At 38.9% G+C, this 20101-nt stretch overlaps 1 protein-coding gene across 1 annotated transcript in view; it reads right to left on the reverse strand.

Moving 5' to 3' along the window:
- The window catches only part of scaf4b (SR-related CTD-associated factor 4b), a 41971-nt gene extending 21983 nt beyond the window's left edge, over positions 1-19988 (reverse strand). The window contains exons 1-16 of the mRNA XM_081371479.1: positions 19760-19988; positions 18988-19071; positions 18609-18653; positions 18358-18519; positions 18147-18276; positions 17064-17269; positions 16850-16945; positions 16573-16658; positions 16427-16490; positions 16181-16342; positions 15963-16033; positions 10283-10497; positions 10047-10147; positions 6835-6948; positions 2337-2493; positions 2112-2206 (exon numbers count right to left, since the gene is read on the reverse strand). Coding sequence (XP_081227605.1) covers positions 2112-2206; positions 2337-2493; positions 6835-6948; positions 10047-10147; positions 10283-10497; positions 15963-16033; positions 16181-16342; positions 16427-16490; positions 16573-16658; positions 16850-16945; positions 17064-17269; positions 18147-18276; positions 18358-18519; positions 18609-18653; positions 18988-19071; positions 19760-19795 — 1824 coding nt within the window. The 5' untranslated portion in view covers positions 19796-19988. The remainder of the gene's footprint in view (positions 1-2111; positions 2207-2336; positions 2494-6834; positions 6949-10046; positions 10148-10282; positions 10498-15962; positions 16034-16180; positions 16343-16426; positions 16491-16572; positions 16659-16849; positions 16946-17063; positions 17270-18146; positions 18277-18357; positions 18520-18608; positions 18654-18987; positions 19072-19759) is intronic.
- Positions 19989-20101: the final 113 nt, after the last annotated feature.

Raw genomic sequence — 20101 nt, forward strand, 5'->3', positions numbered from 1 at the left:
TACATACTTTTTTCTGTAAACCACTGTTTAATAATAATAATAAATAAAAAAAAAACATGGTTTGTCCCCCCCCCCCCCCCGCTGTACTGAAAACATATCGAACCGTGACTTCAGAGCCGAGGTACGTACAGTAAAACAACCGTTTAATATTAATAAAAAACATGTTTTTTTTCCACCCTGCTGTACTGACACCAAAACCAATGTACGTACTGAACCATCATGTTTGTGTACCGTTACACTCCTAGTGGAGCTGCACGATAAATTGAGAATCACAATAGAGATCACAATTGTCCTGCGATTCTGAATGGACAACTAAACAAAAACACATTATTTACTAGAGGTTCTTGCAAAATATTAATTGCTGCAGTATATTTAAAAAATATTTAGTTCTTTGAATTCAAATTTTTTTTTTATCAGTTTGAATGACAAATAAACTTTTTAAGTCACTTGTCACCACCTACTAGTGTAATTGACACTATATTTGAAGTGTCAAGTTACTTTCAAAAACATCTATTTTAATACTACGCTAACGTAGACATCAGTGTTTATTTCCGAACTATAAACTTTTATCCCAGTACTTCTGTGAATTTAAATGATCGTAACAGAAATAATCATATGGTGTGTTTGTGGAGCTTTTTCATACCTATATGTGACCTGCTCTCTCTGGCTCAGCGGCAGCACAGACACAGATTTAAATCGCTGTGACCATACTTGACAAATGTTTAATAGACATAGCTGGATCGTTGTTATTTAGAAATAAGATCGCATGCCAGGTTCGCAATCTTTTAACGATTAATCGTGCAGCTCTAACTCCTAGTATTAAGTAGGACTGCCCCCGACTAAAGATTTGCCTAGTCGACTGTTAGTCATTCATTTAAGCCATTAGTCGATTAGTTTGGCATTTAAAATATAAATTTAAGCGTGTGCATAAAGCTTCCCGCGCCAACATCGGCAAACATCGCATGAACTTCTCTGAGATCAGAATGCAAACAAAATAACCTATCATAATAATAACACCCTTATCTTAAATTAAATACTTTTAAAATGTAGGAAAAAGATAAATTATAAACAAACTAATAAATAAAGCAAACTAACACGTATGAGAGAAATATCAGGCCAACGGACAAGTAGCCTCAGCATCGAATGAAAACTCATGTCAGAACACAAACCAAATACATATACAATATATAAAACGAATAAATAAAATATATAGCAGATACCCGACTCAGAGTCACTATTTTTCTTCATATTATGAGAAAAAGGAACAAGTTTGTCCACTTTGTCAGAGAGAAGGAAGCTCTGTGTTTTGTTCATAATGTAGCCGGCCTTTGAGAAGATGCATTTCGAATTTAACTTCCACACGCTGCGCGAACACTTGGATACGCGCCTAATAATAGTGCACATTAATGTTAGAACGAGCGCCCATGTGTGCCTAAAGTTAGACCGTTTCAGATCATTTAATGATAGGCAAAAGTTTGCTTCTTTACCCTCTCAAAATGATCCCTCACTTTGGATTTTCTGCCCGACATATTCCCGCATGGACCAGCAGTGTTAACGATCTGTCACTGCGTGACTTCTCCAATTCCAGAGGAGGTTTTTTCTTCTTCCTACGATTAACCAACTAAATTAAATGTAGTCGACCATTAGGGGGCAGCCCTAGTGTGAAAAGTCTTCAAAAGTTTCTTAAAAAGCAACCTGGTCCATCTAAAACACACATGACAGATTTAGAGGAGAGTGTTTGCAACATGTCAACCATCATTGATTGGCTCAATACAGAAACACATTTATGCAAAATCAGCTCTACTATAGTACAGTAGTGGGACACTGATCTTGTGTTTTGACAAAAACTGTCATTGAAAGCGATGTTGCTGAAACACGGAAAGAAAACTAGACAGTCATGACACTAACCTTGCTTTATTTTGAGCTCTGTGGCTCTTCATTTGCCAGATATGATGGCAACCATGCACCAGTAAACCGTCAGTGCAAAGCAAATAACACAGAAACACTGTTTGCCTACTATATGCCGAAGACGTGACAAAACGAGAGCAGAAAAGTTGAACGAGACACCTAACACCCTTGAGGAGTTCTGTAGGAAACCCCTCATATTTTACCTGTGATACCGCTGGTAGTGCAGCTCCATCTTCCTGTTTTCCTTCAGGTCCCTCTCTTACTGGCACAACCAGTTTGGACACAGCACTTTTCCACTCTAAGGATCAAATTAAAGTCATTTTAAAAACAAAAGTCACATACATTCACGTTATGCCTTTTGAAATTAGGCAAATAAACGATGTACTAGAAGCTGTGCATGTAAAGAAAGGCCATTTGTCGGCGTTTACCTGATTTGAGTGTTTCCGGGTCAAGCATGCCTCCCTCTTGAAGATTCAGGATACAATCGGGTTTGACTTTTTCCCAGGGCACATAAGTGACGCCCCGCTCCACGTCCCAGTACTTCTTCAGGTCCGTCTTTATGCCCTTATTCAATGCCCATGCGATCTGATCAAGGACAACAAGTCAAACAACTGCCCACACATAGATTCAAAACAAGCATGTGGTGCTACTACACATTCAAACATAAAATCTGGGACAATCAATCAAAGTAACGCAAGTAATCTAACAACTAGGGATGCAACGGTACACGGTAAAATCCCGGACCGTTCGGTCAGCCCTGCACGGGACAATCTACCCTCGTGTCCCGCGGGACTTCGGTTTTGCCATTGAGCTCGCGCTGATCCTTTCAGTTTTTGCTTTAGGCGCCGTTCACACATCGCGCCTAAAAACGCGTAGAAAACGCTAGGCGCGCCGCATTCTCCTTTTTCCAAAGCGCTAGGGCGGTTGCGCTCCGGAGGCGTCTGTCGTTGCTAAAGTAACCATCAGCTGCGCTCTGGTTGGTTCTTGTCACCTACGGTGCGCTTGCGGCATTCTGAAAAGTTGAGAATTTTCTCCACTGCTGGGGACATCGCAGGGTTTCCCATACATTCATTAATTTGTGGCGGCCCGCCACATATCAACGCTGACCGCCACGGATTGATTCAGATTTTTTAACTATTAAATATGGGTAAAATTTTATTTTATTCGCGCTGCTTGCTCCCCCTCTCTCTCACAAACTGACAATGGAGGCACGACTAGCCCCTCCTTCTCTTACCGCACGATCTGAATCAAAACATGAGCATGTAGAGGGCGGATTGTTGCCGGTGCTTAATGCTTATTCCCCCAGAGAAGATTCCAGAATCAATCCGGAGTTGAATGGTTAGTATAATGAACACTGTTGCTCAACATAACTCTGAGAAGTTGTCTAGATGTTAAGCGCGGTCGCGTTTCATTACAGATTCGCGGAAAACTTTTGCGATTTTTTTTTTCTAAATATCAATTAACGTTACAACTATTGCGAAATGACGGCGTTTCCATTAACCGATGTTATGCGACTAAAACGTAATTTGTTCCTCTCGCGATCAGTCATTCCAAAAATCATTGCAACGGACATTGGTAACACGTTAGATTCATATCACAGCCACCAGACTAGACATTATATTATTATTATCTCCAGGTTCAGGTTGGTGTGTGTTGGTTTTTGTCCACGTCAATCTCCAGGTGTGCGTGTGTGTGTGTGTCTAAGTCTGTGTGTGTCCACCTCCAGGTCCAGTTTGGTGTGTGTGTGTGTGAGCCTGTGTGTGTCTGAGTCTGAGAGTCTGTGTTTGGGTCTGAGTGAGTGTGTGTCTGTGTTTGAATCTGTGTGTGTGAGTCTTTTTGAATGTGTGAGTGTGTGTGAGCCTGTGTTTAAGTGTGTCAGTAAGTTTGTGTGTGTTTATTTGTGTGTGTGTGTGTGTGTGTGTGTGTGTGTGTGTGTGTGTGTGTGTGTGTGTGTGTGTGTGTGTGTGTCCAGTTCCAGGTTTGTGTGTGAGCAAAATTTGCAACAAAAAGTCTGTGGAGCAGTCATAGCATAGAAAGTGTAGCAATGGCAAAGTCTTTAAGTTATCTGACACTAAGTGTATTTAACTTAATCACCCCCCCCCCCCCCCTCCCCGGTCCCCGGTCCCCAAACACCACACCACCGCAAATAGAATCTAATTCTGTGGGAAACACTGCATCGTTACTGCCAACCGGTCTCGCCTTGCACCAGACAGTGTTGATAGACTCATCTTTTTGCACAAGAATCTCTCAATAGTGGATGAGTAAATAACATTGCACTTTGTATCCTGAATGCAGTATTTTTTTATTAGATTATTTTGCTCTGCTTTTTTTTATTCAAAAGCACAAGCTAATTTATGTTTGTTAAAGGTAAAAGTGCACTTTTTCTTTCACATTGATCACTTCATATACCAGTTATCAAGGTTTGGAATTGGGATCCACTTGAATATTTTGAAGTGTGTTTGTTTACATTAAGTAATTCAACCTCTTCAACTATCACTTATATGAAATACAAAGTGTTGTTCAGTACAGACTAGAGTGTTAATTTATTCCATACATTGATGTTCTTCCTACTGTGACATTCTGTATATGCTCATAAGAAAAATAAAACATATTTTTGGGATGAAATAGCAGTCTCTTTATGCACAAAACATGTACCGAAACCGAACCGAGACCGTGGCCCAAAAACCGAGGTACGGACCGTACCGTGGGCTATCTGTACCGTTGCACCCCTACTAACAACAAACGCAAAGACTATTGCATGGTTGTCATGTAAAGAGTGGACTTGTGCGTTTGGAAGTCCATTCATGTAAAATGACAATCATTAGAAAAATGTATTTCTTACTTACCCAATAAATTAATTATGTGAGAAGAAGAGTGCAGAGTGATGCAAGAGACATATACAACTAGCAAAGCTAGGTACTAGGAAATCACCTTCTAAAGCAACGGCCAATTATACAGATCAGTGTCATTATACAAAATATATTCAGCCACAGAATGCCAGAATCAAGCATTCAGAATTATGTATTGTTTCCTAATCTAGCTTTTGTTTAAAGAGGACCCATTATGTTTTTGTTTTTTTCATGTTTATCTTTCTTTAGTGTGTAATGTTGCTGTTTGAGCCTGAAAAAGCTCTGCAGAGTTGTAAAGCACAAAGTCCCTCCAGCGAGAGTTATTCTCTATATCAGTGTCACTGTTTCTGAACTCCCTGAAACACCTCCATTGTAGTCTTGAGTTTTCTTTCAGGAATGAACATGGCACAATATTACTCATTTATTATATTCACAGCCAAGGCATATGCAAAATAAAGGGGCGGGGCCTGCTTGAGTTAGTTAGTAGTGTGTTGAATAGGGCTGGGAATCTCAATTCGATTCTCGATTCAATGATTTAATTTTCACTGGCCCCACCACAAAAAAATTAATAACTGAATAAAATAGTTATTGTTTTTGACCTATGCATCCTTGTATTGTGATAAATAAGGTTATAACACCCAATATTTTAGATAGCAGTGAAATTTAACAATTCTCGATTCCATTTTTCAATACCACAGCTAAAACTACTAACTAATATACCTAAAGACAAGTAAACAGTCATTAATAAAAAAAATAAAATAATAATAATTAAACTTAAGCAATAGCACAAATAAATAAATACAATAGAACAAAGACACAAATGAAATAATCAGTGCTTTTAAAGTTTTTTAGGTAGGTTTAACAGTAGTTTTCAGGAACAGAAATTTAATTACTCAAATGTAAAATAACACTGCATATAATCTTAACAGTACAAATTAAAGGTTAATCCTTATTAAAGATACACAAAAGATATTCAGTGAAGAGCAGGGAGTGAATTTCGCTTTGTCTTTTGTAGTTTGATTAACATTAAAACACAGACTGCTGCAGGAATATTAGGTTGCTGTCTCTTTAAGACTAATGCACAAATACAATAATGATACAAATGTTCTATCTCTACTGGTTACTTCAGCCATAACCGACTATGTTTACTTGGATACTTGCAAAGGCGGGCATTTTGAGATAAATTTGTGTGAATTTGTCTGTTTAAGTACAGGGAGGCATGAACTAATTCATAATATTATTTGCATGCTGTCTGAGATGCGCAGCTGTGTGTGCTTTGGGTGTGTGCGCTGCGCACACAAAGCTTCTCACACAAAGCTTCTCACACAGTGCGCGCGAGTTCTCTTGCGCTTGAATGCTTAAATTGGCAAGGCTTGAAAACGCTGCAAATGATAAACGTTGCTGACCACGAAGGGACAGGGTACCTGCTGTAACATCAAGCAAGGTAAATAAGAGGATGACATCTAGTGGACAAGACTAATAATAAGATTAACATCAATCAGATATTATGTTTAATATTTGCGGAAATAAATCGATTTGTGGCTTTTGAGAATCGATATCGAAACATTTTAAAAAGCAATGAATTGAAATTTTTTTTTTTTTTTGCCCAGCCCTAGTGTTGAAATTAGAGGTTATGGTAAGGGGCGGGACATTTCCCAAACATGCTCGAGGCACTTGACCAATCACAACACACTGGTTCAGCTGACCAATCAGAGCTCATTGTGCTTTTCAGAAGGAGGGGCTTCATAGAGACAGGAACTAAACAGAGCGTTACTGACAGACTGAGAAGAGAGGAGCTGGAACAATGGAGAATATGGGAAAAATTATAAATTTTTTGAACATTCAAGCAAGAAAAGTTGAGCCCAAAACTTTGTAAAAGGGCACAATATGGCCTCTTTAATAAACCTGGCATTGTATACTGTTGGTTCTGTGAAGACCGGCTTGTTATGTCCCTGGTTTGGATAAAAGCATGCGCTAAATGTATTCAAGAGAGCCATATAATAAGTAATAATAACCCTGGCAAGGCATTTTAACTCAAGAACACTGTGGGACAGGAAGAAAAGTTTGGTCACGATACCTTAATGGACTTCTGGTTGACTTTAACAGCCCCTCTGCTGAGTTTGTTCAGGGCTGTGTAGGCGTCCTGTCTGTGCACCATGACGATGTAGGCACAACCTCTGGGAGGAATCATCTGCACAGGATCAAAGAGACATTTGAAATATTATGTTAAGAAAATGTAACCACAAATAAGCAATGGAAACGATAATAAAAAAAATCATGTTTTACATTTGACTATTCCTGTATGCAACATTTCCATTGTGGAGATGCAAAATGTACCTGCAGGCTTTACATAAAGGCTCTGTTCCAACATCTAGTAAGCAGCCGTGCTGTCTAAATAGACAACTACATCCTAACTGAGATGGAACCTTATAAGAGACATATTTGAGTCTCATATACAATAAAACACAAAGTGCAATGCATTCTGGGACTTCCTTCTTCACATGTGATACTGCCTTATTTGTAGCTAAAACCAGCTATATAATTATCCCTCCTATATGATTTTTTACTTCTTCGGAATGGGATGACACTTGGTGACCTTTGTCGCATACTAGGGATGTCCCGATACCACTTTTTCACTTCCGATACCGATGCCGCAGCTTTGGCTATTTGCCGATACCGATATAAATCCGATATTTTTATTTTATTCTTGAACTAATACTAATAATAATAAAATATAATGGAAGCACTTTGCTCAATTAGCCACATAAAAACATCTCACTCAAATGGAGAATAAATACTTCTCCAGTATATAGTCCACAACAACAGATGATAATGAAAGACTGCCAGCCTTTATTCAAAAGACCTTGAGATATGTTTGGCAACCTGAATGAATTTAAATTAATTTGCTATATTTCAGATCAAAATTTGTTTCCTTAAAATTTTAATTAACTTTAACTTTATTCTCATCTGAATTATAAATAGTTTATTTCTGTATAAAATAATACTACTTTTAAAAACACATTTGATTTTCTTTTTCATTCAATGTAGAATGTGTAACTTAAAAATAAACAGATTAGTGCTCTAATTTAGGACAAGAAATGAAAACCAATGCAATGATGAATGTCCAAAAGATGAGATAATTTTTGCTTTTAAACTGTGTGTGTGTGTGTGTGTGTGTGTGTGTGTGTGTGTGTGTGTGTGTGATTTTGGTTGGGTGACAGTTACAGTTTGACAAGAGTTTACAGTTTGACAAAAGCAAAATGTTGTGTTTTACACAAATATAAGTAGGCTAAACACTTTTTGCAGTTTTAATGATGTCCTGTATGAAAATGACGGAGTATGTTTTTATGTTTCCACTGTTCGATCGCGCCCGTGCCTCTCACTCTCTGACACACACACATTCCACCATTGCAATCTTGACATCGCAGCCTGTTCATTTTGCTGCGTTCACACCAAAACGCGAATAGAGCGTCAAATTTGCGTCTATCGCGTCTAGTTCGATGCTTGAACAGTTTGAATCCATTCGCGCGTCCAAAGCGGATAGGACGCGCTGCGCGCGTATAATGATAAAGTGAGCGTTTGAAGCGAAATAGACGCACGTTCAGAGCTAAGGCGGGCTACAGATTAGGTGTCCCTAAAGAACCCGCATATGCGCGTATCTAACAGTAACGTTAGTTCCGTATTACATTAATTAATGTGCACGCGAGATTTATTTATTTTTATACCGTGTATTCTCTGTGTAAATCCATGCACCGAATGTAAGTTCAGTACGAAAACGTACCGTTACACCCCTAATGAGTATCGATCATAGGTATCGGATAATTTTTTTTCTCCCCTCCGATATCCGATCTAGCATTTTGGGCCAGTATCGGCACGATACCGATGCCGTGGATCGGATCGGGACATCCCTATCGCATACACTATGTGAACACACACAAAACAAATTATGGACATGCTTCGGATATGTTAAAGGGTCGGGGAAAAAGGTAACACTTGGTACTTTATGACCGGATGAATGTATCATTTTATCATAATGTGTGAAGTAGATACATTTTCATACCTTCATGGTCAAAAATGACAGACATAGGAAAAGAATGGGGAAATCCAAAAAATCTGAGAATCTTTTGGTGGTACAAAATACAAATCAGCCATGATGCAAGAAAACACTGCAATGAAGGGGTTAATCTTCTTCAAAAAGACACCCACACACGCACAGAAATTAACTGGTAAGACTGCAAGACAGCAAATTTTGAAAATATGTCAAGTCTATCTCTCTCTTGCTCACACACACACACACAGAAATGAATTGATTATGTTTGCTGTTATGTTGGTTTATCATGTTTGCTGTTAGTTCATAATTGTGGTTCCTTTCTGAAGTTTTATTTCAATTTATTGAATTAAATTGAACAAAATGCCAATTAATTGCAATGTTTGTTTTGAATTATCGCTATTTATTCCTTAGATTTTTTTTTAATTATCAATCAAATACTGAGTAACTAAGAAGCTTCCCATGTGTACCATTTCTAACTAAATGTTGTTTTATTGTAATCATAATGCAAAATTTGATACTAAACTAACAAAAAATATCTAAACCTTGACAAAAAAACGAGTCTTTTAGAGTGCCATAAATAGAACTAAATGCAAAACTATTGCATTTATTGAAAAATAATTTAAAATATATTCATTTTAATTGTAAAAATGAAAAAAAAAAAAAAAGCTACAAGTCAAGGCTTCCATTTCAAAGCATTTGCCTACTATTAGAAACAGTTTTCGCTTTGGGAACATGCTTCACTCACAGAGCTATGGTTTAAACTCCTCAAACTACGTTACAAACATTGGGGTCTTTTTAATATGTTTTTTTTAGAAGTCTCTTATGCTCACCAAGGCTACATTAATTTGATAAAAATACAGTAAAACAGTATTATTGTGAAATATTACTACAATTTAAAATATAGTAACTTGATCCTTCAGAAATCATTCTATTCTATGTTTGATTTGGTACTCAAGAAAAAGTTATCAATATTGAAAACAGTTGTGCTGCTTAATATTTTTGAAGAAATAGTGATAAATATTGTCCAGGATACTTTGACGAATAGAAAGTTCAAAAGAACAGCATTTGTTAGAAACGGAAATATTTGATAACATCATAAAATTTATTTACTCTCACATTTGATCAATTTAATTCATCCTTGCTGAATAAAATCATTAAATTCTTTTAAAATAAAAGAAGTTTGCTGAGCCCAAACTTGTAAACGGTAGTGTACATTGATATGACTGATCTATACATACATTGATGGACTCGATCTGTCCGAACTCCTCCATCAGACTCATGATGTCCTGCTGTTGAGTCTTTTTGTCCAGCTGTCCGATCCATAATGTAGTACTGCAGACTGCAGAAGAATAACAATCAATTGACAATTAACATTTATAATCAGTGCAAACAAGATAGCTATTAATCTATATTCTATTTCATGTTTACAAGAGTTGTAGCCAGAAACAACTGTAACATATGGTGGCGTTCTCACCGCTGAGAGTCTCCTTCTTGATGGGCGGAAACCCCTTCTGTCTCCGCTCTCGCTCTTTCTCCCGGTCTCTCTTCTCCTCTGAGCGTGGCTGTGGTGAACGTCCTCGACGCTCTCTGGACCGGGAGCGTGTGCGATGATACCTCGAGCGCTCTCTGCGGGAACGGGAACCGGACCGCGATCTGCGCGAGTGTGAAGACGATCGTCTCCGTGGAGACCTGGAGAGACACAACATTTGAAACGTTTTGAAAAAATGAATGATTCCACCAAATCAGCTTATCTTCATAAAATAGCACAGCTTTTTACATTTAAAGGGATACTTCACCGATTAAATATGCATTAAGCTTTGTATCAGTAGAAACCCGGTAGTATTTTCGAATGGCCGTGCTTCCCTCCCTTATGTCCCCCTGAGACGAGAGATTTCTGTATTGTGTGTCTGGAAAAAAACCTCAGATGACTCAAAAATCGTCATTTTGCGTCATCTGAGGCTTTTTTGTCCAGAGGCGAGAGACTCCAGCCAGTAGGAGGAGCTCGTTCCGCATGTCTTCAACTCGCCCATAGGGGGATCTCACGATAAAACGCTGTCTTTTCAGTTTCGAGTCGACTAGTAGCCTAGTTGTATCATTTCTTCCGATACTGCCCTCTGTAACCCGAAGGCGTGGATTGGGAGTGGCCTCGTAGGGCAGCGAAGCAAGTGCATTCTGGGAGTTGTTGTCTTTCATCCACATGATCCAAAAATACATTTTCTGGCTTTTCTCAGTCTAGAAGGCACCAACTTCTAAAATTATTTCACATTTCTACTACATAAATGACCCAATTTAAATACACATTCATCTTTCCAGCGGTGAAATATCCCTTTAAGACTAGGTCTGAAACAACTAATTGCTAAAATCAATAATGAAAATAATCCACAACGAATTTGATTATCGATTATCGATTAGTCGAGTCTGTGCGCTGCCAACATCAGCCAGTCACATCGCTTTACAATAGTGAATAACACAATGCTATGGACATAACACAAATGGAAAACACAGAGTGAGCTGCAGCAGGAAAGGTACATGATCCAAGATGTCTGAAACATGCTTTATAAGCTCTTCAAACAAAAGCATAAGCATTTACAGCATCTAGCCCTGTTGTGCTTTGAAAGATGCGTGTGATTAAAGCCCCTTTCACACAGAGATTCCGGAAAATACACGGAAAATGTGTCAAAAAATGTTTGATTTTGTGTAATGTGTCAAACATGCATGATTTTGGTTCATTCACACTGCCAGTGATTTTCCCGGAATCTGTGAGTGCGTTCACATCCCGTAAAGACACGTGACGTCAGGAAGTGACGTGTAACGTACGCGTCGAAAACGTACACTAACACATCGCGTGCCGTTCCACAAAGCTGGCGAATGATCCCAGCTTTAGCGCGGATAGTAAGGAGCTCCTGGTCTCTGCCTTATTCCAGTTTGCAGACATTTTTTCGTTCTTTCTTTGTTGATGACGAACACAAACTTTCTTCTAAGAGTAACAGAGTCACGCGACGGCATGTGCGTCATCACTACGACACACTAGGGCTGTCACTTTACGTTCGAAAATCGATTGCACAATCGATCGGACCAACCAATGCAAGTTTCGAAAACGAAAATAGGGAATCGATTTTAACGGTCTTTTCTCGGAGCGCGTCCAGCTCGTCATGTTATGCCCGCAGCGAACGCGCGTCAGACAGCAACTGCAGGCTCTGACAAACACGCATAACAGCAAATGATCCTTCTACATAATGTGTCTCTTTTTACCACAAAACTGTGAATTTTCCCGGTATTCAGACAGTCTCATGCATTCAGATACAGATTCGGGCTACGGTCTACAATCGCCTATGTAGGCGAAATTTGTTTGACATTTCTAATTGTAAACACAGCCATGTTGAAGAATGAGGTAATGTTTTTCATATATGCTGCTATGGCAGTCCACTATGCTTATTGCTTTTCGAGAATGTTGCACTAGTCATTGTGCGCGAAATTGTGAGTCAGGCGTGGCGCGCCCTCTTTACGTTCGTCCTAATGCCTGTTAGTTGTCCGTGGATTTGCCCATATATGGCGTTTTATTTTTCAATTTTACAATCGATTCAATGAACACTTATGTCTCAAAAATCGAACAGGATTTTTTCACAAAAGTGACAGCCCTACGACACACCCCTTACGGCATTGGTCCTGGCTTTTGTTCCGGGACTGATCCTGGCAATGTTACTAGGTCCCCATCCCGGCATCGATCCCGGGATGTGTCTGCGTTCACACAGAAGGCACTCTTTGCAATTTTACGGCAATTTCCCGGGATCAATGCGCTGTGTGAAAGGGGCTATGGAGGTCTGCACAGAGGACCTGATATTTTAAATGGTCAGGCACACGGCGATGTGCTTTTTCAGGTCGGGTCCCAATCTATCACTTCGAGTCCCGAGTCTGTTTAACATTGTGTAATACCCGAGTCGATCTGAGAACACCCGGCCGTGATCAGAGCCAGTCAGCGCTGTGCGTTGTGCGCGTCAGAAGCAGAGAGGGCGGAGTTAAAGGAGAACTCCGGTCAATTTTAACATTGAGCTCATTTTTTTGTACATTTGGAGTGCTGTCAATACAGAGAACAACGACAAAAACCGGTGTTGCCTACACCGAGTTATTCTATTTTTAAAATTTGCACCCTGTTGACTTCAATGGGGCAAGTACTAAACCTGCTTTTAGCCTCTTAACATCCTTGATGTGTCATTACAAGTGCACAGCTAATGTGAGTGATTCCTTCAGAGTGAACACAAGTGGATCTGACTGCAGTAGATGTGAAAGAAATGTATAAAAATTATGTTATTTAAGCCAGCATAAATACCTGTTTACATCCTGTTTTCGGGTGAAGTCCAAAGTAATCGATTGCCGAGTTCACGCACATAGGTTTAGTTACCTATGATCACGCGCGTGAACTCAGCAATGCTTAGAAAAAAACATTACTGATATGCATCTTAAAACTAAAAAGGCACTGATATATTTTTAAGATCAGTCAGTGCAAGTTTATTTCAGTGGAAACAGCTCAGACTTACATTTTAGTCTAGGACTAGTCTTAAGCCCTGTCTGTGAAACCAGGGGAAATGTACAAAAAAATGAGCTCAATGTTAAAATTGACCTGAGTTCTCCTTTAACGTGAGCGCACAGTGATCATGAGTTTTCCTGCTCCTATTGTGCGCAACATTAAATGCAAACCAACTTTGAAAATGAAATCTCAAAAACTGCTTGCAGCCTCGCACACTTATATTTAACATATTTCAAATCAGCGATAAAATCTGAGATGAACTGTCACATGAATGTTTTCTGTGACGCTTAAATTGTGTTGAAAAGCTTATATTTCAGGTTGCTCCAGCTTATGCGCATGTGCAGTCTCAAGCAAGACACTTTCTTTCACCCATTTTTTTTATTATATAATGAATGAACTGTCTTGATAAATCTAAAATGTTTGGTCTAGCCTCGGCTCAGAGATGATCACAGCGGCCAGCGGCCGTGGCACTGAATGAGCAATCATTATTATAGTTTAAATGGCAAACAGTCAAAGTTATTAAAATGTAAGTTGACACGAGATACAAAATTTGTCTATCAGATCCAGTCAGGTCAAGGTCCAACAGAAGGGTCCGGGTCTGTTTGAGTTTTTGTACCCGTTAAAGGAGAACTCTGGTCAATTTTAACATTGAGCTCATTTTTTTGTACATTTGGAGTGCTGTCAGTACAGAGAACAACGACAAAAATCGGTGTTGCCTACACCGAGTTATTCTATTTTTAAAATTTGCACCCTGTTGACTTCAATGGGGCAAGTACTAAACCTGCTTTTAGGCTCTTAACATCCTTGATGTGTCATTACAAGTGCACAGAAAATGTGAGTGATATATACCTATATATAGAGCGCAAATACCTGTGTTTACATCCTGTTTTCGGTTGAAGTCCAAAGTAGTCGATTGCCGAGTTCACGCGCGTGATCATAGGTAACTCGATAATCGATTACTATGGACTTCAACCGAAAACAGGATGTAAACACAGGTATTTGCGCTGGCTTAAATAACATCATTTTTATACAAATCTTTCACATCTACTGCAGTAAGATCCACTCGTGTTCACTCAGAAGGAATCACTCACATTTTCTGTGCACTTGTAATGACACATCAAGGATGTTAAGAGGCTAAAAGCAGGTTTAGTACTTGCCCCATTGAAGTCAACAGGGTGCAAATTTTAAAAATAGAATAACTCGGTGTAGGCAACACCGATTTTTGTCGTTGTTCTCTGTATTGACAGCACTCCAAATGTACAAAAAAATGAGCTCAATGTTAAAATTGACCGGAGTTCTCCTTTAAGCCCTGTGATGATTAATGCCTCTGACACATGTTTTCCTAAGCGCACATCTTATATTTGATGGTTTATATCCTTATCTGTAAATGTTAGAAAGTCCAGTGAGTATTTCCATTTTGCATATTCTGACAACAAGCGGGACTTGCTAAACTACACACTCTTCAATGAACAAGCGCTGGTGGGCGCAAGCGTGTCAAACGGACGCAGTAGATTAGGAGTGAAATAATTGACTAAAATACACGTTTTGCTAAAAAAAAAAAAATTGTTAGAAATTAAGTGTAAAAGTAAAAAAATATACATGTAACACGAGTATTCGTATGTATGAGAGCACTAACATTAAAGGGGTGGTATAATGCCCTTTTCACAAGATGTAAAATAAGTCTTTAATGTCCCCAGAGTGTGTATGTGAAGTCTGAACTCAAAATACCCCACAGATATTTTTATAAAGCATGTTAAAATTATCACTTTTTGAGGGTGAGCAAAAACATACAGTTTTGTGTCTGTTCCTTTAAATGCAAATGAGCTGCTGCTCCCGGCACAGGGGCCGGAGCTTAAACAGCTTGCACTCACACAGACATGCACTTAAAATTTCAAAAACTTTTAGCCTTTTATGTTCAATCCACAGTCAAAGATGGAGAGACTCAAGAAGTGACAACATGTTGAATGCAACAGGACATTTCTGAATGGTTAGTTGATGAATTTATGTAGCGTATGTGTAGTTATCTTCTAGTCATTAGCATATTCTTTCTTGATAATCTATAAATTGTGTTCAGGGGGCGGGGTTTATGTAAATTTTAGGGTTGGTGATGTCACTAACCCGGGAGGAAGCTCGTGTAGTCCCTACCAGCCGTTTGTTGTAATCCTAAAAAAGCGATTTCTTTTAAAGCAAATATCTCCCTTTGCTTTGAACTTTGAGCGTTGTAACTTTGCAGATGTTGTTTATGCTCAAACAGCAACATTACACACTAACTAAAGTTAGAAAAGTGAAATCATAATCAACCACCCCTTTAAAATGCACTATAGCCCATTAATGTAATATAATTACTACAGTATTTTCATATGAGTGATTCAAGTTTACAATAAGATGAATTGGAAGTGCGCTTTAAAGACAGAGAGCAAAACTCTTAAGCATTTAGTCAGAGTGTTCAAGATGAGTGGAAATATATCAGGGCTAAACATATACTTAGCCTCCAACTCAAACACTGGCGAATGAAATCGAGCAATTTATTAGCCAGTGGCTGATGATAGACATTATTTAATCACCATCATATGTGAGTGATTTATTAACATTGTAGAGGCTTTTTTATTAAAGGACTCAGGGAACGTACCTTGATCCTGTTCGTCTGCCGTGTCTTCGATCTCTCCCATCATGCACCGAGCGTTCTGTCTCAACTGAATCCTGAAATGGGTCAAAGGAATTATGCACGTGATTTTAGCCTCACTGACGTATAAATATAGGCAAACTGATTTTGGAATCGTTTTAGCATTTCAATAAGAGCTTGGACTGGTGAGGATGTTGAGTTATTAATATCTTGATGTTCTGTACCTGTGGCTGCTGGGTTGTACTGTGCTGTATGATGTTCTCATCAAAGGTTTGAGGAGGGTTATCTGGTATCTGGGTCTGAACCATCGCCGGGAACTCCTGAGGTGCCATCTGACCCTGGGACGGCACTTGACCCTGCGACACCATCTGACCCTGCATCTGTGTCTGGACGTGAGGAAACACTTTAATTTCACACAATATGTTTGACAAGTCCTTATTCTTTAAAGCTCTGTCGGCCAGAATTAATACCTGGTTAGCGATTTGACTTAGAAGATGAGCTTGCAGGGCTTGCTGTAATTCTGGAGGGAGGTTTCTGTAAAGAATGACAATGTTAATTAAATACCGGGATCAAATGATATTTCACTGTATGTGAACAGAGTTTATTCATGTCCTACATGGTAATGGGAGCAGCAGGGGCTGGTTCAGTCTTTTCCTCTACAGGTTCAGGATCATCATCATAATCAAATCGATCCAGCAGAGACTGAGTCAAACCAGAAACACAATGTTAGAGGCAGTGAATTAACAGATCCAAACCATGCGTTAGCACTGCGGTTTATATAGCATAGGAACTGCTGATATCTTCCAGATTCAACCCTATTTATTCCTTAAGTAGACGTACAAGGATGCAAGGGTAATGTCAAATGGTCAAACTGAACCATTCAGACGGTTTACCTTAGCTAATGATGGTTTCTGCTCAGTGGGCGGGGCTGTGGACTGAGGAAGCCCCGCCCCTCCGCCCTGCTGAAGAGTTTGGAGGAGCTGCTGTAACTAAAGCAAATAACTCAGATTAAACTTTTTTTACAGTAATTTATGTACAGCACTTAATTTTTATGACTTTGAAAACGCTGTATAAATAAAATTTGAGTTGAGTTGAATATTGTGTTACCTCTATGCCTCCTGTGCCCTGTAGGAGCTGAGCGACTGTAGCGAGGGGCATTGGGCTCTGAAGGTTGGGTACGGGTGCGGGTGCGGGCGCTGGTGGTGCAGCTGCAATAAATGGTGCTGGTGCTGGTGCTGGTGCTAGTGCTGGTGCTGGTGCTGGTGCTGGCTCTGGCACTGGCACTGGCACTGCCATTGGCATGGCTGGAGGAGCTACAAAAAGCAATGAGAAGTGCAGTTTAACAACAGAGATCAGGCTACAGTTTAAACCACAGATCAGCGAACTACAGGCTGCTAGTTTGAATATGATACAGGTTACAGTAACTCTCGTAAAAATATCAAACAATGACCAAAAGCAGAACACAGTCCAAGGTATTTACATCAGACTTCTGCCAAATATATGTACTACCATCCAAAAGTGTAGGGTCAATATGTTTTTTGTTGCAGTTAACATTCAGTAAGAATGCATGAAATTGATCAAAAGTGACAGTAAAGACATTTATAATGTTACAAAAGATTTCCATTTCAAATAAATGCTGATTTTTTGGACTTTCTAATCATCAAAACAATGTATGATTTCCACATTTAACAGACCATTAAGTAGCACAGCATATTTGATATATATTATCATATTATAATGATTTCTGAAGGATCATGTGACACTGAAGACTGGAGTAATGATGCTGAAAATTCAGCTTTGATCACAGGAATAAAGAACATTCACACTGAAAACACAATTGAAATTGTAATGTTATTTCACAATATTACTGTTTTTGAATAAATGCAGCCTTGGTGAGCTGAAGTCACTTTTTCCATAAAAATAAATAAATAAAAGAAATCTTAAAGACCCTAACCTATTGAACAATAGTGTAACTTTAAAGACTTTGACTCAAGAGGCCAGACACAAAACCTCAAAGTTGAAGCATAATAAAAATTTGGATTTAGATTTATCGGCCAATATATCAGTTATCGGCTTTCAAATATAAAGAATTATTGGTTATCGGCCAAAATTTTCATATCGGTCCATCCCTAATAGAAACAAATGTGATTCAGCTGAAACATAAAACATTTATTTCTTGTGCTCATTTACCGGCAACTGTGGTTCCATTCTCTAAAACGGGCAGTAGTGGAGCTGTGGCCATGTCTAACAGCGGCTGAATGACGTCCATGCCAAACACCTCGTTCTTCTGCCACAGAGTTAACACACGCAATATCTTCCCCTGCATTACAACACACAAAATCCATCAATAACATTCAGCTCGCCGCATTCACTGTACAATCTGGAGGGGATTATTCAGTACCTTGTCATCGGCTGGACACTGGAGAAGATTCTGAAATGTCACAGTGAAGTTTTTCAAAAACCTCGGACCAAACAAATCTTTGTCTGCGCCGAACTGATGCCGGGACTGTCGGATAATTGAGTCCACCACATAGAGACCAGGGACCTTTAGATCTGGTTTACACTGAGAGGACAAAAACAAATAAGTATTTATCTTCCCATAATAATAGCGATCATAAGTACGATAATGTTAATATAAAGTTTATTACATACCCTCTTGATGAACTTCTCCACGATTTGAACAACGTGCTTGTAAAGCTAACAAAGCAAATGAATCATAAAACTCAGTCACAAAAGAACATTTCAACAAAAAAAGTATCAAAACACCAATAACTATGAGATGATTAAAAAATAAATAAACTTTAAAATTATAATTAATCTCTCCTCTACCGTATAAAATGTTTACATCAACGTCAGTATATGACGTGCAGGTAAAATAAAGCTTTTAAACATTTTCTTAGATACAATTATAAAAAATCAACACAAACTCAAAATATTAGGAACATGAAGCATAAAGACAAGTCAATTTGCTGCTAATTTATTAGGATCATTTTGTGAAACTCACAACATCCATATTTCTCTTCTGACTTACCTTGATAGCTTTGATTCCTGCTTTGGTTACAGACATCATCTTGGCTCGAGAGATCGGGGGAGTCATGTCCATCATGGACGACATCTACACAAGATGAACAAATGACATGTTTAGCACTACCCTCATCAGAAATATAAGATCAAAACTGAGAACTGACATTCAAGTTTCAGCTCGGTTACAGGCAATCTCAAACTCAAAAAGAACAGCTTGTGTTTACATAAATAATGTCAAAATGAATATGAACATGCACTTAACCTCATAACAAACTCAATGAAAACGGCAGATCTCGGGTTTGACCTCAAAAACAGCATTATAGCACTCTATAATGTGATCTATCACCTGAGAGTTGATCAGGTATCTGAACCACTAACGTTAGGGGGCGCCACGGAAAATCTCTCTATATACGATTCTATTACAACAGCCAGGCAAAACTAGATAAAATTGATTTAAAATGTGATATATCCCTTATTTAATATCTGTATAAACATATAAGTGTGATGTGATCACTAAATGAAATCTTAATTAAGCGCAATTTCACAGCACGAACAGGTCGAAGGTCACTAGACAAACTTACTTTAATCATACTCATATCACATCTGCTTAACTATACTTAGGTTTTTATTCGACTATTTAGACGTTTGAGCTGCAAAAACAGTCTGATATTCATCCACTAATGAACAAAAAACGTAAACAAGGATTGTTTTGGAGGAGCTTGGCGCGCGCGCTCGGCTAATGGTAAAGGGTAAACGGCGAATAAAACGCGAATTCTCACCTCCCCGTTAAAGGCGTTCACCGCATCCATGTCCATGGGCGATATTAACTCAATATGTCTTTGAATATATCCTCCTGGATCCGAATAAACATGTGTAAAATGGATAATCGCGACGAGGCCGCATGAGATTGAAGCTCAGAAACTCAACACAACCTTCCGCGAGCGTAGAGACGCGTAGAGCGAGCGGGGACAGAGCGCCGCCCACCGGACTGGAGGACAACTGCACTACACAGACTGAACACCTCAGGGAACTCTTCAGTCAGTCACTCGCAGAAAATATACAGTAAAGCAACTATATAATATTATATATTTTTTAAAGATATAATTTTACAGTGTTTTAAA

The sequence above is a fragment of the Scardinius erythrophthalmus genome (assembly GCF_964197995.2).
Source record: "Scardinius erythrophthalmus genome assembly, chromosome: 7".
In the NCBI taxonomy this organism is placed as follows: domain Eukaryota; kingdom Metazoa; phylum Chordata; class Actinopteri; order Cypriniformes; family Leuciscidae; genus Scardinius; species Scardinius erythrophthalmus.